Here is an 18,270-nt window from a genome sequence, read left to right on the forward strand (position 1 = left end):
CTCTACTAAGAGAGCAGCAACTTTTATTAGTACTACTAAACCACAACTAATACAAATACCAACAAAACTTCACAGTATTTATTAGCTAAAACCAAAAATTCAAGGGGCCACTGGAACACTCACGAAGTTAAAACAGTGAATGAAAATTTGACAAATATTTCACTAGAAACAATAAGAAACGTCTGCTAAAAAATACCGCATGAAATTTACTTAATGGCTTCAATGCACAGAAAACTCTAAAAAAACACAGTGAGCTAATGTTTCCAGAAGTTTATCAAGCCACTGTTTCGCCACAAACAGCACAAGAAACTGTTGAAAACAACGAAATTTAATAACTGTATAACAGTGCACAAACAACTTTGTCAGAAGTTAAGAATCACTACAGCTGCAACTGCATACCGTGAAATGTAATCGATTGAGAACTACTAAATTTAACATTCAAATACAGTGCTAAACAATTCTTACAGTACTTATAACTCTATAACCGCGACAGCTGGAACCACACACTGTGAAATGTAAACACACTACTGAGGCGTAAGACTTGAATGAACAACGTAAGCACATTCACAAAGAACAGACCACTTGAGTCAGTAACACAGGAAAAAAGACTGAGATGAAAGAAAATCCACTAGTAAGTTACTTTTACAGCAAATATTAACACAAATAAACTTTAAAATAAGTAACTGAAGACTAAAACTTTATAAAATATTGACGAGCAATTTCAACAGCAGTCCAGCGCACAACACATCACACCTGTCATGTTCTTCACAGTGGTTCACAGAATATAGATGTAGACATAGATGTAGAAATGACAAGTATTCTGTTAATGAATCAAGAGGATGAAATGTATGTGGAAAACGCCTGGAGTCACAGCAAGATGCCAGATGGATAACATCTGGGTGACACAAATGTTTATATCAGTTATTAGACTGTAAGGCATACCAAGGAGCAGATGTGGGCTCAGATTACATTATAATTAACAGTACATTAATGTGCCTTTGTAATTCTCAGAATCTGTAGATACTGTGTTCAGTTGAAGAGGAATGGGTAGGCCTAAACAAGCAGACACAGAGGTCGAGCAAACAAATATGGGTACAAAGAAGTTAACAGTGATGAGCCTATGGCAACATAAGAAACAAACTGATTAATGAAAGAAGGAAATGCGAAAACGTCTACGAAAAGAAAGGACCTCAACAAAGTCATTTATCATACAACAAAGGCTATCAAACAGCTGGCACAGTACCTTAGCGTGTCTGGTCTGAGGGTTAGCCGCCCTCCGTAAAAAAACAGAGTTAATGAAAGGATAATGAACTTGAACAAGCATCATGAGATGGCCGCCCCAAACAAATAGAACGAACCATCACAAACAAAATGATCAAATGTTGAAATGGGCTGTGCACAAATGACCACACTTCAGATAAGCAATAGTTTTAAGAACTTCATTGGATAGCTAAGAATATGAGGTTGCTTCAGAATAAAACCTGGTTGTTATACGGGCAATGAAACTAAAGTTCTAGCCTTTTTAATTAACCAAGCACCAATTAAAATGCAGCGGGATGGCTGTCAGATTGACGCCCAGAGCGGAAGTAATGTGCCGAAGGGTTACCGAAAGAGCTGAGTCGGGTGTGGTAGGCCAGCACAGTGACTTGCAGGAACGTGAAGGCGAAGGACACACAAAAGCCAAGGGTAGCACAGAAATACGATTTTGCATACACAGGCAGACACCCCTTGGGGATGAAGAAGGTGGACTGGTCTGACGAGAGGCTGCTGAAGGGTAAAAAAGTAGTTTGTTTGAAAAAACTTTAAATTAGAGCAGAGGGCCAGAGAAAAATTTGCAGAAGAGTGTGAATCAAAGGAGTATATGCACAGAAAGCAACAGGTAAAGTATAAGGTAAAATGTCTATTTAAGGGAAGACATAGCGGCTGTTTGGTTTAGTGGAGGAGAAGGGCACACAGCACACCACTGTTGAAGACTAGCTGTTTGACCAAGGAGCAGGTACAGATGGCCGGCATTTGCGCTCCCGCAAGATTCCAATCTAATCTTTGCTTTTTGGCTAAATCTGTGTAAGACCGTGACAAAGTAACGTTCGCATAGGAGGTGAAGTTTTTTTGACTGAGGCATATATGCAAATAGTTAACTGAGCGAAGCTTATTGCGTACAATAACACGACAGTCATTGAACACGGTAAGTCAGCTGCTGCGCTCTCTCACTCCTGCTGTTGCAATTCTGTTTTTGATTTCTGCCAATGATTATTATGACCAATTGGTTATGATCATGCTTATTTTTATGTCGGGTATCAAGTGCAAGTAAAGACTGAGTTCTGTGGCATTCGGTAATAGAAGATCCTGGCCTTGTGCATTACAAGACCTGCGTGACAGCTGAGTGAATTATATTTATACGATTACAATTGGGATTAGCCTGACTCAGACAACAACCAAATGCAATTGGTATCTGACAGAGGTCTTAAACCCACTTAAGATAGGCATATCCATCTGACCCTTATCTGGCTGGATTTAGGCGTGCAAACTATGATTTTGCAATTTGTTTGTAATAAATTGTATCAAAGGATTTTGAGGCCAACATGTCTCTAGAATATAACTGCTTTCATAAGAGATATGTTGCATTATTTAGTAGCACCAGAACTCCTCTCCAAAACCTTAGTTTTACGCGTTTACTAAGTCCAGAATCCACAGGGTGTTGAATAACGTACGAGCAACTGAACTGTAGATAATATTACAGGAGATAACAACAGAAGGAAGGAAGAACCAGAAGAACGACAGAAGGACATCCAACACTACTATGGACAAAACAATAAAAGAAAACCACAGAGAGAAGCAAGAAACATGTAGAAGAGATAAGAACAAGAGAGCAGATAACTGTGGCTGGCCGACCACGAGAATAAAAAAGAAAAGCCAGCCACTCTGCGACACATTAAAACTTCCAGCCTAAAAGCATTAGAGTGGACAACACAAAGCGGCAAAGGACACGCGCTAAAACTTATATATAACCAACCGTCACGTATAAAACATACAACTAAATTAGCCCACGAGGTATTGTCAGCTAAAATTCAACGAGTTCAGTAACTGAAGAGTCCGGCGAAGGCAAAGAAGGACAGCTCACTGAGATATGGGCCACTGTCAGCTGGACGCCGCACTGACAATGAGGTGGGTCATCATGGTGGTAGCAGTGTGTCACCCAAGCGTGGCCAATGAGGAGCCGGCAGAGAACCACAGAGTCCCTGTGAGAGGCTCGCATGGAGGACTGCCACACATTCGTAGTCTCCTTAATGGCAAACAGTTTGTTGTGCATTTTGAGGTTATGCCATGTCTTCCAAAGTTGCAAAACCTTGCAGTGTAGTACTGAACGCAGCAGCCGATCTCCATAAACAGATTCCGCATGGCCTGTTTGGCCGGCCTGTCAGCAAGTTCATTCCCTGAGATGCTGACATGACCTGCGGTCCAGACAAACACCACTGAACGACTGGACCATTCCAGGGGACAGATGGATTCCTGGATGGTCACTACCAAAGGATGACGAGGGTAGCACTGGTCGATAGCTTGTAGGCTGCTCAAGGAGTCAGTACACAGAAGAAACTGACTCCCCAGGGCATGAACAGATGTGCTCAAGAGCACGAGATATAGCCACCACCTCAGAAATGAAAACACTGCAGCCATCGGGCAAGGGATGCTGTTCAATATGTCCTCCATGGACATACACGAAGCCGACGTGATCATCAGCCATCAAGCCGTTGGTGTAAACCACTTCATGTTATGTTATGTTATGTTATGTTATGTGGTTTATTCATCTCATTACATACAATTTTCAAATCATTTGATTTGATGTACAGGAGACATGTCAAGGTTTACAAAAGAAACTTTTTTCACTTTTTTTAAAGAGAAATACAAAAGTTTACATTATATTTTACATTTCTAAGTTACAGCTACACATGTACATAAAATAATAAATGTATTACAATCCCTGTGTTCAGATTGTGAAGCTGTCCTCAATGAATTCATTGACAGAATAACAACACTTTTCCACCAGGAGAGTAAAGAGCAATCTTTTCAGTGAACCAATCTCCATTTTAAATATATTACTGCCTTTTATTTTATTGAAAATTTTTAACCCCATATACTCTGGCGTTTGGGCATAAAGTTTCAAACGATGTGTTGGAAGTTTGAAGTTATCTCTGTGGCGAGTGCTGTAGTTGTGGTCAAAACGGAAATTGTCTAGTGTATGTTGATTTCTATATAGGAACACCACCATCTCATATATGTAAAGTGAGGGGATAGATAGTACTTTTAAATTTTTTAACAGTGGTCGACAGGATTCCCGTTTTTTTTTTGCAACACACGTTTCTAATTACTTTCTTTTGTACTCTGTTCATGCGAAGAATCAAGCAGAAGTGGCAGCGGAGAGCTGCGGGGTTAACTGTGAAAGGCCCAGGCGAAGCCGCGGCTAGGTGTACACCATGGAGGTGTATGTGAATGACCTCAAGTATAGGTGGTAAAGGCAAGGATCCCAGTTCACAAAGAAGGGATCGGACACAAATTGCAATTGGAAGCCCTGACCTGGGTCGCTGATGCGGGAGATGGACCGCCGTAGGTGGGGCAAGGAGATGGTAATTCGGATGTGCAGGTGAACTAGGAATGTGTGCAACATAACTGCCCAGCAGTTGTGCATACCTAACCTGCAATGGAGGTACTCCAGCCTCCACCAGGACACTGGTCACCGGGGTGTCAAAAACCAGTCCTAAGAATTGGCATGTCTCCACTACAGTGAGTGGATCGTCATGAAGATAAACTTCTGGTTCCGGATGAACGGTACGGCGCTATCAGAAGTGCATAACATACGAATTTGCACCCGAAAACTGGAAAATGTGGGCTAGAGCCCATGACTGCACCTTGTGTATGGTTTCCTGTAGGTGCCGCTTGGCAACACCAGTACTGGTGGAGCAGTACAAAACGCAGAAGTCGTCTGCATACAGAGCAGGTGAGACATGGCCCTACCGCTGCTGCTAGACCATTAATGGCCACTAAAAATAGAGATACACTCAATTTAGAGCCCTGCGGGACCCCATTCTCCTGGATATGGAGGGACCTATGGGAGGCCCAACTTGGACACACAAAGTATGGAGCGACAGGAAATTTTGGATAAAAATCAGGAGCAGGAGCCAGGTAATAATAATAATACATAAGAGTGTGTGAAATGTTAAACCTGTTGTTTTTTTGGTCCAGAAATGGAAATGAAACATGGGGAAAAAATCCTGTTAGATTATGTGAGAGGCGGCCAGCACGAAACATACTCAAAACAGCTCCAGGTCCAGGTCCAAAGCCACATAGTGTAAGGAAGGCAAATATTGTGCAATCAGCATTTGAATTATTTATTAAGCCCAATCTTTTCCAGAATATTTAAAGTGGAGCCCAAAAAAAATAAATAAATAAATAAATAAAATAAAATAACATTATTTTTGGGAACAATGGAGAGGAATATGAGTGCTTTCTCCGCCTTCTTATACTTGCAGGAGTGTACAAAGATCACAACCAGGGAATAGTACATTTATGGACCAAAGGGCATGGCTGACCTATTTCCAGTAGTTCTATGGCTAGGAACAGATATATCATGCTGTATTCAGTTTGATAATGCACAGCAGCTGTGACAGAATTACTGTATAGCCCTGATAAATTGGTTCCTATAAGCGACATATTTGAACCACAGGTAAGCACATTACCATGATGCACACAAATCACATGAGAATATCACAGTTGATTAACAACTGGTGACCTTTAGGGACAGTTTGCCTTTTCATCAGTATATCCCTTTCAAACCCTCAAAGTATGGAATCAAGACAAGAAAGCAGGTCTTCATTGCTCAAAAATGTGCTGTAAGAATAATATGTGGATCTCTCCCACGATCATGTTGTAGATTGTTTAAGGGGTTGGATATTCTGACTACTGCTTCAAGTACATTTCTACCCCCATGAAGTTTGTTGTAAATAATCCACTACAGTTCAAAAGGAACCCTGGTGTACATTATTACAATACCAAAAGAAAAAAATGACATTCATTATACCACATTAAGGTTGTGTTTAGCACGAAAAGGGGTGCAAAATCCTGCAACCAAAAGTTTTTTTTATCACTGCTACAGGTAGCAAAGTGAAATTTGAAAACAAACTGAAGAAGTTTCTCCTTGACTACTCTTCTTTCACAGAAGAATTTCTAGTTACTACAGTTAGTTAGCAACTTTCATATTACTGGGGGGAGTAACATGTAAAATTAGGAAAGGCAACCATTCAACCAGGGGGAGGGGGGAGAGGAGGAGAATTTGCAAAGAGGAAAGGGCTATGTAGGTGTGTTAGTGGGATAGAAAGCCTGTAGTATTGGAGTGGGAACAAGGAAGGCAACAGGCTCGTGGGAGACATGGACTAACAAAGATTGAGGCCAGCAGGGTTACAAGAATGAAGGATATGTTGCAGAGATAGTTTCTATGTGGGCAATTCAGGAAACCTGGTGTCAGTGGGAAGACTCCAGATGGCACAGCCTGTGAAGAAGTTGTTCGACAAATATGTGTAAGCTATAGGGAAAATTTTATAATATACAATATGTGCAATAACAATTAGGAAAATATAAGAATGGAAGCCTAAGACATCAGTTGTCAGATTAAGAAGGTCATAATCACGCATGCCATCTTCCCAACCTACTTTTCAGTCTGTACATTAAATACCAATGGCTGAAGTAAAAGCATTTCAAACCTGAATTAAAATTCATTATGAAAATGTATCAATTGTAAGCTTACCATTCTCATTTAAAGTAAGGAAGAATTACGGGATGTGGTGAATGAGATAGTAGCAGAAATGAAACTGGTGATAAATCTAACAACAAAATAGGAGTCCACATAGTAGATGAAGTGAACGAATTTTGCTAACTCGGAAACAAAGTAACCCACGGTGTAGGAAACAACGAGGATATAGGAAGCAGGGTAGCACAGGCAAAGAGGGCATTGTCGTAAAAAGACGTCTAATAGTATTGAAGATAGGCCTCAGTTCAGGGAAGATATTTCTGAGACTGTACATATCAATACATCATTGTATGGAAATTGAACATGGACTTTGGAAAAACTGGGGAAGAAGGGAATCAGTTGAGATGTAGTGCTACGTGAAATAAGATACAAAATGAGGAAGTTCTGCACAAAACTGGGAATGAAAGAAATACACGGCAAACACTAACTTGAAGGGACTGGATTATAGGACACAGGTCAAGGCACAAGGAAATATTTCCGTGGTACTATAGGGGAACACGTAGATTGGGATATATACGTCACGTAATCAAAGGTGTCAGGCGTAAGTACTACCCTGAGACGTAAGGGCATCACAGAAAAAGTCACGGTGGATCGCATCAAATGTGTATGAAGACTGGCGATCCAAACGAAGAGGGAACAATATCACTGGTCTCAGGCAGTAATTAGTAAGTCACCTAAGCGAACATGGGGCGATGGAATACTGATCCCAATAGACAATGGTGTACTCTATATCACAATCTAGGCAGTGTCTATAAGTCCTGTTTTAACACACTTCTTTTATAGAACACTGCTTTATGTAGCCTGCTTTGTTTCTCAAGAATCCTCCTGATAGGTTCACATACTTATGCTTTGTTAGTAGCATGGATAATCAATTCCAGGATCACTCACCACAAACTTTTCCTTGTATCTATAATTATATGTTGAGTTTATCAAATAGTAATGTTCACTTTGCTTTTGAAGACAACTCAGTAGGAAGCTATGCATGTACAAAGATCAATGGCATTTAGTTTCTGTTATGCTGATAAAAGCATATGGTGCACTATAATGTAACTGTATCCGTGATACAGTTATGTTGGTTGGTTGGTTTGTTTGTTTGGGTGAGGGGACCAAACAGCGTGGTCATCGGTCCCATCAGTTAGGGAAGGATGGTGAAGGAAGTCGGCCATGCCCTTTCAAAGAAACCATCCCGGCATTTGCCTGAAGAGATTTAGGAAATCACAGAAAACCTAAATCAGGATGGCCGGACATGGGTTTGAACCGTCATCCTCCAAAATGCGAGTCAAATGTGCTGACCACTGCGCCATCTCACTCGGTACAGTTATGTTCATGCACTTCTTGTAAAGTACTCTTCTTGAGTATCTTTTAAATGTGCGAGTTGGAACACTGTGTCGTCACAAAATTCTTTCATCTGTACAGTTTATTACAAATGGAAATTCGTATTACAGGTATATTTATCATCAGCCTGGACCACCATTTTCAACAATTAATAAAATGGGTAGACATAAGAACAGGAATGTCAAATCTTACATAAAGAAAATAACTATGAGAAATATCTGAGCAAGATTAATGTCATGAAAATGGCAGTTGCTACTCACCATATAACAGAGATGCTGAGCCACAGATAGGCACAACAAAAAGACTGTCTACCAAGGCTTTCGGCCAAACAGGTCTTCATCAGAATTCGACAACACTCACTCACGTTGTCAAATTACAATGAAGGCCTGTTTGGCTGAAAGCTTTGTTTGACATACTTTTTGTTGCGGCTATCTGCAACTCAGCATCTTCACTACATAGTGAGTAGCAACTATCCTTTTCAAAATATTGTGATTTTTCCATCCTGTATTTTCCATTGTTTGAGCACGATAGCTTAACATTTGTAAAGTGCTGGGCTTCAGCAAAACTAAAAACTTATTTGTCAGTAACGTATAGATACTTTTAAAAATAATTTCACTAATATTGTGCATCAATATGTTATTTTAAATGAGACCTCAGTCCTACACTTTACATTTAGAAGGAAATAGCTATTAACGTAGTAGGTGAAAGCCAATGCCCTTGATCGAAAATGGTAAATTCAACATTTTATGAAACGCGAAAGAGATCCATAATACTGAATACACTCTAAAGGCCGAAATAACAATCATCTAATCACATAGAGAAGTAGAGCTGCAAAATTTCATCTGCATCTCAACACTGGATAAAGAGCATACAGTGTATGTGGAAGGTACAAAGTAATGGTATTAGCTTCCTTGACATGGAGGTATAAGTAACTCCCAATGGCACTATGAGATGTAAGAATTATTGGAAATAAAACTCTCACCAACTAGTATCCACACAGCACATTATCACCCAATTCAGAATTGCTCTCTCCTGCACACGCTGACTACCTGGAACCATCACATTAGTGACAACAACAGAGAGAGCTCCACAGGACCTTCGATGGTACTGGATAAAACAGTATAATAGTAAGGGACACAAAGTTCAGCAGAAAGAAAGCCAGAGAAAATGAAATGTAGTATCAACCCTCAGTCGCAAGCATGTCAAGAGCATCAGCAAACGAGGCAGCAATGTGTTTTGCTGTGAAGACATTAAACCAGTATTCAGTAGTGGCCACAAGATTCAAAATTTGATAGGATCCACTCAAGATGCTGTAAAAGTTCTCACCAGTATAAGCATGTATGAAATATATTGTGACTGAGGTGACACTTGAACAGGGGAAACAAGAACGCCTGTTGGTGCCTACACAGCAGAACACGAATGGTATTTTTAATTGGAGCAGCACAATAAATTGGTGACAGCAGAACACTACTGCAGTTGTGGGCAGCCTGCAAAGAATCAGGAACCCTGTGTGTAATTGTGAATGGATCGTCATAAGGTAATAAAGGCAAATAAAATCCTGTCACAGCCTAAAAACGCAATAACAGTGGGAATGGCAACAGACTCCTGACATGCTAGATTCTACCAATCCCATTAAAAGGGGGACACATGTTGTCACTGTATAACAGCGTTGTCAAATATCTGTGTGACTAAAGAAACTGTAGAGGTCATATTTCTGTAACAAACAGCAGGATAACATGATCTTAGAAGTTTGTTACAGATTCACAATGTTGTTGTTGTTGTTGTGGTCTTCAGTCCTGAGACTGGTTTGATGCAGCTCTCCATGCTACTCTATTCTGTGCCAGCTTCTTCATCTCCCAGTACCTACTGCAACCTGCATCCTTCTGAATCTGCTTAGTGTATTCATCTCTTGGTCTCCCTCTACGATTTTTACCCTCCACACTGCCCTCCAATACTAAATTGGTGATCCCTTGATGCCTCAGAACATGTCCTACCAACCGATCCCTTCTTCTGGTCAAGTTGTGCCACAAACTTCTCTTCTACCCAATCCTATTCAATACTTCCTCATTATTTATGTGATCTACCCACCAAATCTTCAGCATTCTTCTGTAGCACCACATTTCGAAAGCTTCTATTCTCTTCTTGTCCAAACTATTTATCGTCCATGTTTCACTCCCATACATGGCTACACTACATACAAATACTTTCAGAAACGACTTCCTGGCACTTAAATCTATACTCGATGTTAACAAATTTCTCTTCTTCAGAAACGCTTTCCTTGCCATTGCCAGTCTACATTTTATATCCTCTCTACTTCGACTATCATCAGTTATTTTGCTCCCCAAATAGCAAAACTCCTTTACTACTTTAAGTGTCTCATTTCCTAATCTAATTCCCTCAGCATCACTCAACTTAATTCGACTACATTCCATTATCCTAGTTTTGCTTTTGTTGATGTTCATCTTATATCCTCCTTTCAAGACGCTATCCATTCCAGTCAACTGCTCTTCCAAGTCCTTTGTTGTCTCTGACAGAATTACAATATCATCAGCGAACCTCAAAGTTTTTATTTCTTCTCCGTGGATTTTAATACCTACTCCGAATTTTTCTTTTGTTTCCTTTACTGCTTACTCAATATACAGATTGAACAACATCGGGGATAGGCTACAACCCTGTCTCACTCCCTTCCCAACCACTGCTTCCCTTTCATACCCCTAGACTCATAACTGCCATCTGGTTTCTGTACAAATTGTAAATAGCCTTTCGCTCCCTGTATTTTACCCCTGCCACCTTTAGAATTTGAAAGAGATTATTCCAGTCAACATTGTCAAAAGCTTTCTCTAAGTCTACAAATGCTAGAAACGTAGGTTTGCCTTTCTTTTATCTTTCTTCTAAGATAAGTCATAAGGTCAGTATTGCCTCACGTGTTCCAGTATTTCTACGGAATCCAAACTGATCTTCCCCGAGATCGGCTTCTACTAGTTTTTCCAGTCGTCTGTAAAGAATTTGTGTTAGTATTTTGCAGCTGTGGCTTACTAAACTGATTGTTCGGTAATTTTCAGATCTGTCAACACCTGCTTTCTTTGGGATTGGAATTATTATATTCTCCTTGAAGTCTGAGGGTATTTTGCCTGTCTCATACATCTTGCTCACCAGATTGTAGAGTTGTCAGGACTGGCTCTCCTGAGGCCGTCAGTAGTTCCAATGGAATTTTGTCTACTCCAGGGGCCTTGTTTCGACTTAGGTCTTTCAGTGCTCTGTCAAACTCTTTACGCAGTATCGTATCTCCCAATTCATCTTCATCTACATCCTCTTCCATTTCCATAATATTGTCCTCAAGTACATCGCCCTTGTATAGACCCTCTATATACTCCTTCCACCTTTCTGCTTTCCCTTCTCTGCTTAGAACTGGGTTTCCATCTGAGCTCTTGATGTTCATAGATTCACTATAGGTTATCAATTATCAGCACACCATGAATTCCAGGAATGTTCTCCTGTATATTCCCTCCCTCCATTCTATGGCAAACTTGTTATATTTTAGAACCAATAAAAATGTAGAACATTGAAGTTGGTGGTCTTACAATACCATTACAGATGCAACACACAGGGTGTTCGGAAATTCCCTTCCCTTTACAAACTACTAGGACTTGTAAAGCAGAGTAAGTATACAATATATTGAATACGAACCCATGTCCAGAAATGTACCATTTCTGTTCCAGTGTCACTTGAAAACATGTTTGTTAGGTATGTATGTGACAGGGCAGTCATAGTAGGGGATGGTTACATCAGATCAGCTAATGTCATTAGACGTATCTGACCTAGTTCAAGCCTCACTCATGCGTCTGAGTGTTAGAACAACACTGTTGAGTACATGTTTGCATAATACACTGACATCACAACTATGAATGGTGAAGCTCATGGCAAAGGAAAAGCTGCTTGTCGTCTTCATACATATTGTTCCCCACAATGCCTGACTCCTCTGGATACTCTTTCCACCACAATTATGCAATGGCTTCGAGAAAGGGTACCTCCGTTATCAGTAAGCGTGACTGTGGGGCTCCAAGGAGACGCCACATATCCTAAATAGAAGAGGTCACAATGCACCACATTGAAGAGAACCTGTCAACGAGTACACAAATAATTTCTTTGGCTATTAATAATTGTAACTGTAAAACGAGTGACGTATTGGGTCATGTGTGTGTAGTACGCATTCCTGCCGCTAGGCATGTATAGCGCAGCTCGTTGCCAGTTCGGTGTCACCTGTGTTGTCGACATGGCTTGTTTTGTTCATCTGCAGTGACTGTTTTTAGCTACTGCTGTTTTGTTCTGGTTCCCTTATTTATGATGGAAAATTTAAGTGAACAATGTACAGCTGTGAAATTTTGTTTTCTACTTGGTAAAAATGCTGCTGAAACTGTTTTAATGTTGAAAACAGCTTACTTAGTACACTCAAGTGTACAAGTAGTTTGTTTGATTTCAAAATGGAAACATGTTGATTGATGCCAAGGGCATAGTACATTCAGCGTCTGTTCCCCAGGTCAGACCGTCAATCAAACCTTTTATTTGAAAGTTTTTAGAAGATTGTGCAACAGTGTTAATCAAAAAAGACCCAATCTGTGGCAAACAGGAGACTGGTTCTTCCACCACGACAACACTCCTGCACATGCAGCCATCTCTCAGAGATTATTCTTGGCTAAAAATGGCATGGTTCCACTGTCCCATGCACCTTATATGCCTGACCAGCCTTCATTCTTGTTTTTCATGCTGGTGGAGCTGTCAGCCATTTCTAAAGATGGCTACAAAAACTGTTTCGAACAGTGGGAGCACCATGGAGAGTATTTTGAATGGGATAAGGTTATTTTGTAAATAATTTGAAAATATATAGCTTTTAAAAAATTATTCTGGTTCTTCTTTTTGAATACCACCTCATACAAGGCCTAGAAGTTTGTAATGGGAATTTCTGAACACCCTGTATAAAGGTAAGCATCTCCAGCAAAACCTGTCTACAGCCTGAAGAAGGCTGCTGCAACATAACCAAAAAGGAAGATATTTTGATATTGTACATATTTTTTATTAGGCTGTGACACGACATCCAGAAGGGTTCTAATGAGATGAGACTGTGGAAAACTATGTGTTGATACTAAATTTCTTTGATATAATACGTCATTGAATACCACATATATTAAACCACCGGGATAATTCCAGTGTCACATAATTAATTATAAACATGACAGGTGTTGTGGGTTGGCAGGAGAGCCAACACCGTTTTACTAGAGGAAGCCGAAAGGCACGCGTTTTAGCTCACCCAGGCTGGCGTGAGGTCTGGAACAGGATAAGGAAATTAGAATTTAGAAAAAACGGACGTAGCTGGTGGAATACTTAACTTTAATCCATAAATGGTGAACGTCGCTCTTGACGGTACATTATTCATAGTATCAATAGTAACTGGTAACGGCGCCCTGCTAGGTCGTAGCAAATGACGTAGCTGACGGCTATGCTAACTATCGTCTCGGCAAATGAGAGCGTATTTTGTCAGTGAACCATCGCTAGCAAATTTGGTTGTACAACTGGGGCGAGCGCTAGGAGGTCTCTCTAGACCTGCCGTGTGGCAGCACTCTGTCTGCAATCACTGATAGTGGCAACACGCGGGTCCGACGTATACTAACGGACCGCGGCCGGTTTAAAGGCTACCACCTAGCAAGTGTGGTGTCTGGCGGTGACACCACAACAGGCACTGCTAAGTTATATGATCCAGACTAATGCCTTTAAGTCTACTGCAACTACTGGAACACTACATCTGCAAACACACTGGTGTCAAGTGTGTACAAAATAGTGCACTTGAGAAAACTTTTTGAAGTTCTCATATTTGAAATAGGCAATTTTTTTTTTAGACAAAGGTATTTACATTATTCCTTTAGTATTACATTGGTGTTAGGCAGGTTCTACATCATCACCAGTCAATAAGAAACTTTACAATATTCTTATATGAAATTATTTATTTCTTTGGATTCACTAGGTTATGTAATCAACACACACTGCTACATCTAATGATATGAATCTATTGCTTGACAGGCCTTACAGGAGGTGGAAAAGAGAGAAGAAAGATGGAGCAGCAATATGTGTGCATTTTGTAAATAAATTGTAGCTTTCTCGTATTACAGAAAAATTCATAGTATATGCAAGGAAAGGAAATAGTTAATGTAGTGTACGAAAATTACACCATTTGATAAAACTTAATATCTAGCTTACCACAAAATTTAGTAACAGATTAAACCATGAAATTTCTAGATGACAGATTGGATGTGAAAAGTGTTGCATAATTGTAATGGCAATACTCATTCATGACCACAAATGATGTTTTATTTCTGGTGACAGTCTTAGTGGACCATCTTTAGACCCGTGCATGAAACTTAAGTTTTACATAAAATTCCTATGATGGAGGTCAGGAATTACACAATGATTCAGCGAAAGTACACAATAAGGTTACTAAAGTAGAATACAAAATTTATATCCACAGGTAACATTCATATATGGTGAGCAGGGTGCTGCATATGCTGTGAGACACCAGTCATCAACTGATCAATACCATGTGAATGCTAATTCATTGTATAAATGAGTCACCAATGGCGATAAATTTTGTATTCTACTTTTGTAATTTTACTGTGTATTGGTTGCTGCATCAAGTGAATCACTGTAATTCCTGATCTCTCTCACAGAAATTTTATACAATATTTCATAGTCATATACTGGTCTGGAAATTGTCTACCAAGACTGAAACCGGTCTCCAGAAATAAAACTTCATTTGTGATTACAACTGATCATTTTCATTGAAATAAGATATAGACCACTGCTGTTCCCAACACACTTTCAAAAATCATTGACATTACATAACTGCTTTAGTTGCCCTTTCTTTAGTTGCACATTTTCCATATAGTGAGATAGAGGGGCTGGCCAGTACTTACCTCAGCTCAGTATAGCAAATAGATACACAAAACAGAACACAAAATTTTTATCCTAGCTTTCGGAACTTTGTTCCTTCGTCAGGGAAGGGGGGGAGGGGGGGGGGAGAACGGAAAGTAGATTCAGTTACTCACAACCCAGGTTATGAAGCAACAGGTGAAAGGTAAACAGGGAGGGTATCTTATTTGCTACCCTCCCTGTTTACCTTTCCCCTGTTGCTTCAATTTATAATTAATTTAACCAGTAATTCATAAATTAGAAAACAACTGCACAGCATTCTGCCAGTTTACATAAACATATAATAATTTTCAGCTGATTATAGTTGTTTTACAAGCAATTTGGTAGTTTAAAAATAATTTCAGTATGATAGATGAAGTTACCTCTTTATAATCAATTTTTCCAAGTTCATTAATCCGAAAGTAAAACAGTAGGTTAGATTTTAGCTTGAACCATCGTTCTTTGAAACCTACAACATGAAAATAATTATTTTAAAAAAACTGTAAATAATTACACACATAGTAATTTCACAATAAAGAATAAAACAGCACAGTAACATAAATAACCAAAATGGAATAGAAGGGAAGTGCAAATATTGACAAATTTTCAGCATACTTTTGAATAAAATAGAGATTTTTTTTTTTAAAGTTGACTCAAATGCAAGAGTTGTGGTATAATATTACTATATCTGTGAATTGGAACACAACTGGCAACAATATTTTTATGACTGTGGACTGAATACATCATTCTCTGCAACTGGAAAATTTCTTTTAACAATATGCCTCTGAATCATGAACAAACAGGACTGTTATGGGCTACATGTGGCTGAATATGTTGTCCTGTGAGTGGAAATGATCTGGCTTTGTTGGCCGAGAGGCCCCATTCGGAGGAGTTCGGCCGCCGTATTGCAAGTCCTTTTTAGGTGACGCCACATCGGTGACTTGCGAGTCAATGATGGACACCCAACACCCAGTCCCCTGCCGGGAAGTGAACCCGGGCCCCTGGCATGGTAGGCGGTAACACTACCCCTATGCTACAGAGGTGGAGTGTCTTATGAGTAAGAAGATGCAATTACTTGTCTTGAATATGATACCTTGTACCTCCATAAAAACTAATCACATGCACAATATATATGACCCAGTTGTGAGAACTGAAGATATTTCTTGAAGTTTCAGAATATTAGTAAAATAAACCTATGGAAAAGTATATGAAAAAATATGGAAGCATTAAAAGTAAACTGTCTGGCAATATACTTTGTGCCACAGTGACACTGTGAAAATATTAATACATGAAAATAGTAGATTCTGCTTCCCATTCAAAATATGTAAGTCAAATACTTCTGTCCTACAATGTTTCAGCTATTTGTTGTCTAATTCTTTCATGCCCTTCATAAACTTCTTTCCACTCCTCAGAACAGAGAGCAACTGTAACTGAAGACCAAGTATATAGAGTGTGAACAAGGGTTGACTTTGCAACAAGAGAGAGAGAGAGAGAGAGAGAGAGAGAGAGAGAGAGAGAGAGAGCCCGTCTCATTAACAGCTGGGATACAGACATTCTTAATTCTTAAACCTTAAACAAATATATTTACCTGGACAAGTCAAAATTTCAATTATTACCCTCCAAAAAGTTATCCAATTGATTTTGTTTGTTTTTTCCTGGGTACATGCGAGCAGTCTTAATACATGTTTATATCCCTGTGCCACAGTACCATGGTACAACACGAGAGGAGCCAAATCAAAATAACACTCCATTGATGAAGAGTATTGCTTATTCATTTGATTTCACCAGCAGTGGAAGTGTTGCAGTTATGTGATGTCAATCCTGGTGACTTCTTTTGTTTGTTAATGGTCTGTTCCTCAATCGTCTGAGTAAGTTTTCAAGATCTTCGCTGAATCTCAAACTTCAGATATTTTCACATTGGTCCCATGAACAGCATGTACATAATTACAAACAATTTATTCAGTGCATTGGACTGGTCAGGAAAGAGTATGAAGCTGTTCAGCTGAGCTATAATTTTCAACACATTGTTTAAAGGCCAACTTATTCCTGAACACTTCCTTCATTTGACAGTGGTTGACCATCTCTTACTGCTAAGAGTTAGTACAGGAGGGAGCAGGATGGGGCCACATGCCTCCTCCCCAGTTCATTGTTTCTTGTTCCTTTTTTGTGATAAGATAGAAGTACAATAAAATATGTCACTATCATTTCATGATTGCATAGCAGATAAATGAACTATCGTGTAAGTTTCACTTGCTATGCAAGTAAAAGTAAATCTTTTAGTTCATGAAAAAAATTTTAACCGGGCTGTGTTCAGGCTCACACATTCAGATATTTTTGGTAAATATTTGATCTCGTCTGGATTATTTTCCTAGTTGCTAAGGAATTTTACTGTCATGAACTATTACTATAAATAGCTTTATTTGAAGTGACATGTTTCAATTTTCCATCATCATCAGGCTCTTACAGTCAGAACATTTTTTGTTCTATGTGCCTTGTGTCCTGTCTGGCATTTTTATCAGGAACTAGTGTATTTCAGTCACAATACAACACTTTACTTCTTCTTGAAAAGCAATGTGGTTAATCCATAAGGACCAATATTACAAATGTGAAAGTAGGGAGACTTGATAAAAGTCGATAACAGTGACTCAAGGTTGCTAAAAGTTCATTGGCAATACACTCTTTTACAAAATTTCGCACACGCAATGACATCTATGTCAAATTGGAAAGTGCATTGCTGTAGATCTCAAAAAGATCTACACAAAAGTCATTGAGAGCATATATTTATCTTTTACAGTTCACTCTTAATCACCACCATTGTCTTTTGATTGCATCCAGTGCAGCAAATCCGAAAGACATCAAAAGAATGGTGACTATGGATGAACCATAAAAGATAAACATACGTTTTCGCAATTTTTGTTGTTGTTGATTTTTTGAGATCTAAATTTTAGTATGTCATCAAATTATGTATCACATACTGATTAGGCTGCATTTTGCTGCCAGTGAACTCTTAGTTATATAGCAGATTACCTTTGAATGGCTGAACAAACTTTCATCAACCATGTGTCGTGGCAATTCTGATTAAACTAGCCTTAAATAAATAAAAAAATATGTATTAAAATCTATGCACTCACATCAGAGTTGTGAAACCATAGTCATAGAAAGACATTAAACTTATTATA

The 18,270-nt window shown here is 39.2% G+C and overlaps 1 protein-coding gene across 1 annotated transcript in view; it reads right to left on the minus strand.

Annotated features, from left to right (window-relative positions):
• The window catches only part of LOC124795069 (pleckstrin homology domain-containing family J member 1-like), a 46,256-nt gene that overhangs the window by 21,154 nt on the left and 6,832 nt on the right, over positions 1-18,270 (minus strand). Inside the window, exon 2 of the mRNA XM_047258878.1 lies at positions 15,475-15,560. Coding sequence (XP_047114834.1) covers positions 15,475-15,560 — 86 coding nt within the window. The remainder of the gene's footprint in view (positions 1-15,474; positions 15,561-18,270) is intronic.

Source organism: Schistocerca piceifrons, chromosome 4 (genome assembly GCF_021461385.2).
Source record: "Schistocerca piceifrons isolate TAMUIC-IGC-003096 chromosome 4, iqSchPice1.1, whole genome shotgun sequence".
NCBI lineage: Eukaryota > Metazoa > Arthropoda > Insecta > Orthoptera > Acrididae > Schistocerca > Schistocerca piceifrons.